Source organism: Salmo trutta, chromosome 40, assembly GCF_901001165.1.
Source record: "Salmo trutta chromosome 40, fSalTru1.1, whole genome shotgun sequence".
Taxonomy (NCBI): Eukaryota; Metazoa; Chordata; class Actinopteri; order Salmoniformes; family Salmonidae; genus Salmo; species Salmo trutta.
This window is the reverse complement of record NC_042996.1, coordinates 11,274,275-11,277,473: the sequence shown is the minus strand read 5'-3', so window position 1 is coordinate 11,277,473 and position 3,199 is coordinate 11,274,275. Positions and strand designations below refer to the sequence as shown.

Below are 3,199 nucleotides of genomic sequence, written 5' to 3'. Positions count from 1 at the left end.
ACACTTTCATGTTCCAGTAATTGTGTACAGAACCTTGCGACATGGGACCGTGCATTATCATGCTGAAACATGAGGTGATGGTGGCGGATGTATGGCACGACAATGGGATGTCAGTGACTACATAGACATCATGTTTCTACATCACATCAGTCTGGTTGTCCAGGAAGACTATTTACATATTGGACTATTTCCATATAGAACACTTTGCATTGGTAACACATGCTTCAGTGGTCTGGGAGTGTTTATAGCCCTGAGTTTAACACTTCATGACTGAGAGCTGTCCTTCATGACAACAGAACCCACAACAACCATGACTTTTATCACCATCTTCATCTGGATATTTGCCCTATGTCTCCAAGGTAATATATTTTACAGAACATTTTCCAGACCACTGTAATATTAGGCTATATAACAATTGAATTGATTGCAATTGATTGCTAATACTACATGGCATCTCTGTTTCAGAGTCCAGAGGCCAGATCACTGTAACTCAGACTCCTGCAGTGAAAACTGTTTCAGTGGGTCAGTCAGTCAGTCTCAGCTGTAAGACCAGCAGTGCTGTATACAGTGACAGCAATGGACAGTGGTTGGCCTGGTACCAACAGAAACCTGGAGGAGCTCCTCAACTCCTAATATACTGGGCTAAAACCCTTCAGTCTGGGACTCCATCTAGATTCAGTGGCAGTGGAACTGGGAGTGACTTCACTCTGACCATCAGTGGAGTCCAGGCTGAAGATGCAGGAGATTACTACTGTCAGAGTTTCCACTATCCCAATAGTAAACATGTGTTCACACAGTGATACAGAGCCGTACAAAAACCTCCCTCAGTCAGACTGCACAGTGACTGTACTGCTACAGCTGGGACCTACTGCAGGTGCTGAGGGAAGGAGATGAACCACTACAATGACACAGTGTGTAGTAGAGCTGAACAACATTAGAGTCAAACTAGAGCTATGTCAAGAAGACCTTAGATCATAACTGATCACAATGTTTCTCCTGACCATTAAGTACATGTTGACTCTGTTGAGTAATTCACGGAAAACCGTCAACCAATCTGAATAGAGATGATGTGCAATGATCAAAACTTCTAAAGATGACCTGTGTTTTGAATAGCTAGAATTGAATCAACATGATTCAAACACATACAATAAAGCCCCTAAACATTCCCCATACATCCTCCCTCACACCACTGTGGTAGTTCCAGAGAGCAGCAGGTGAAGCAGGAGACTGGAGATGTCAGAGCTCTTGAGATCTCAGCCTTTAGATCAGTCAGTCAGCAGCATCTCACACAGTCGACACACAGACTGCAGTTATTGAGTCTGACCACTGGAGGGAAACAGTAAGCAGATACTATCTGTTCTGGTATCACAGTACTAACAATATGCTCCATTTGTAGGTGTCTCTAATCAATATATCAGTCCCCAATAAGTACTTCTAACAGAAATAATGTCAGTGATTATATAGCTATCATGTTTCTACACCACATCCCACAACATGTATTAATAAGTTTGATTGTTCAGGAAGACTATTTAAGCAATAAGGCCCGAGGAGGTGTGGTATATGCCCAATATACCACGGCTAAGGGCAGTTTTTATGCACGTCGCAACGAGGAGTGCCTAGACAGAGCCCTTAGCCGTGGTATATTGGTCATATATCACAAACCCCCAAGGAGCCTTATTGCTATAATAAACCGGTTACCAACGTAATTATGTGTTTTGTCATACCTGTGGTATACGGTCTCAAATACCATGTCTGACAGCCAATCGGCATTCAGGGTTCAAACCACCCAGTTTATAATGACATATAAGACACTTTGCTTTGAGATGATATAACATGATTATAAGTATTTAAACCACCTAAGGTTCTGTCAAGGCATAACCTTTCTCCTGCCACACCCAGCTAGAACCTTCCAGAACTTTCCCAGCCTTTGATTGAGCCCAGATGAGCCTTGTTTACCAATCAAGGCCATGATTGGCTGGACAATCAGCCTCTACCTTTAAAATACTTCTGTTCACACAGATCCCTTCAATGCCGAGTTTTTTTAAACGAGTGTGGAGGAGGATGAGGGGTTGATATTCTGTCAGATGGAAAGATGGAGGACAAGAAAAAAAGGAAAAATACTATGAATAAATATGAAGTGGGGGATTGTACTACCCTTATGAAAGATCTGGTGAAGGAGAAGATGATGGACAAGGAAAAAAGGAAAGACATGGAATATGTTTTCACGAAATATGGAATGGAGGATCGCACAGAACTTTTGGAAGAGCTTGAGGAGGAAATGGAAAATGACGAGTGAGGATAAATTAAATGAAGTGGCAGGTGTAGTGATGACTGCTGAGAAGAAGTTGAGTGTAGAGGGAAGTAGTGAGGAAGGTGGGTGTTAAGTTCAAAAACAAGCATACGTGCTCCAGTTGTTCAGAGACGGAACTTGTTGAGAGTGAGGGTGAAGTACCTGCGGCGAGGATCGCCTAGTTCGGGCCTCGTCCCAAGTATGATAAGGATGATTTTGCTGTTTGGCTGATCCATATGTGGTGTCAGGCTGGGTGGAGGACAGGTTGGGGACTGTTGAGCTGGTTAAGTCAAAGCGGACTCCTGATGATTTATTGTGTTTGTACTGCCCAGAGGGAGAGGGCGCGCCGGATAACGAGATTAGGGACAACAATTGTGACGTGATTTTCTCGGCGGAGCAGGGCCTCATTGAAGGGAGTGATAACAGCGGTGGAATTAAGTGGAGGAGGAGCAGTTGAAATGGAAGATTCCTGGTGTCTGTGACGCCCACCGTTTAGTGAGACGTAAATCCGGTGGGGAAACTGAGAAGATATTATCTGTCATGCTGAGGTTTGATGCAGAGTCGTTACCAGATAAAGTCAAGGTAGGAAGTGTCAGTTATCCCAGGAGAGCATATGTTTCTGAAAATATTACTGTGTTTTAGGTGTCAAGGTTATGGGCATATTGTAGCAGTGTGTAAGAGGGAGATTCCTAGATGTGAGAAGTGTGCAGGAGGGCATGAGACAAGGAATGTGTGGTATCTGTGAAGAAAGTTGTGTGTGTTAGTTGTGGGGGTGTTCGGTGAGAGAAAGGCAGATTGAGGTTGCCAGGGTTAGAGTACTACAGAAAGTGTTTCATGCTGAAGCAGTGAAGACAGTGGTAGAGGAAGATGGATACAGGGTGAGGGATCCTGATAGGATTCCTGTGAGTA

The 3,199-nt window shown here is 43.8% G+C and overlaps 1 gene segment (V, D, J or C); it reads left to right on the top strand.

The window, feature by feature from the left end:
* Nucleotides 1-260: 260 nt before the first annotated feature.
* Nucleotides 261-818, top strand: LOC115180561 (Ig kappa chain V region 3381-like). The segment is given in 2 exon segments: nucleotides 261-359; nucleotides 466-818. Coding segments are annotated over 2 exon segments (408 nt in total).
* The last annotated feature ends 2,381 nt before the right edge of the window (nucleotides 819-3,199 follow it).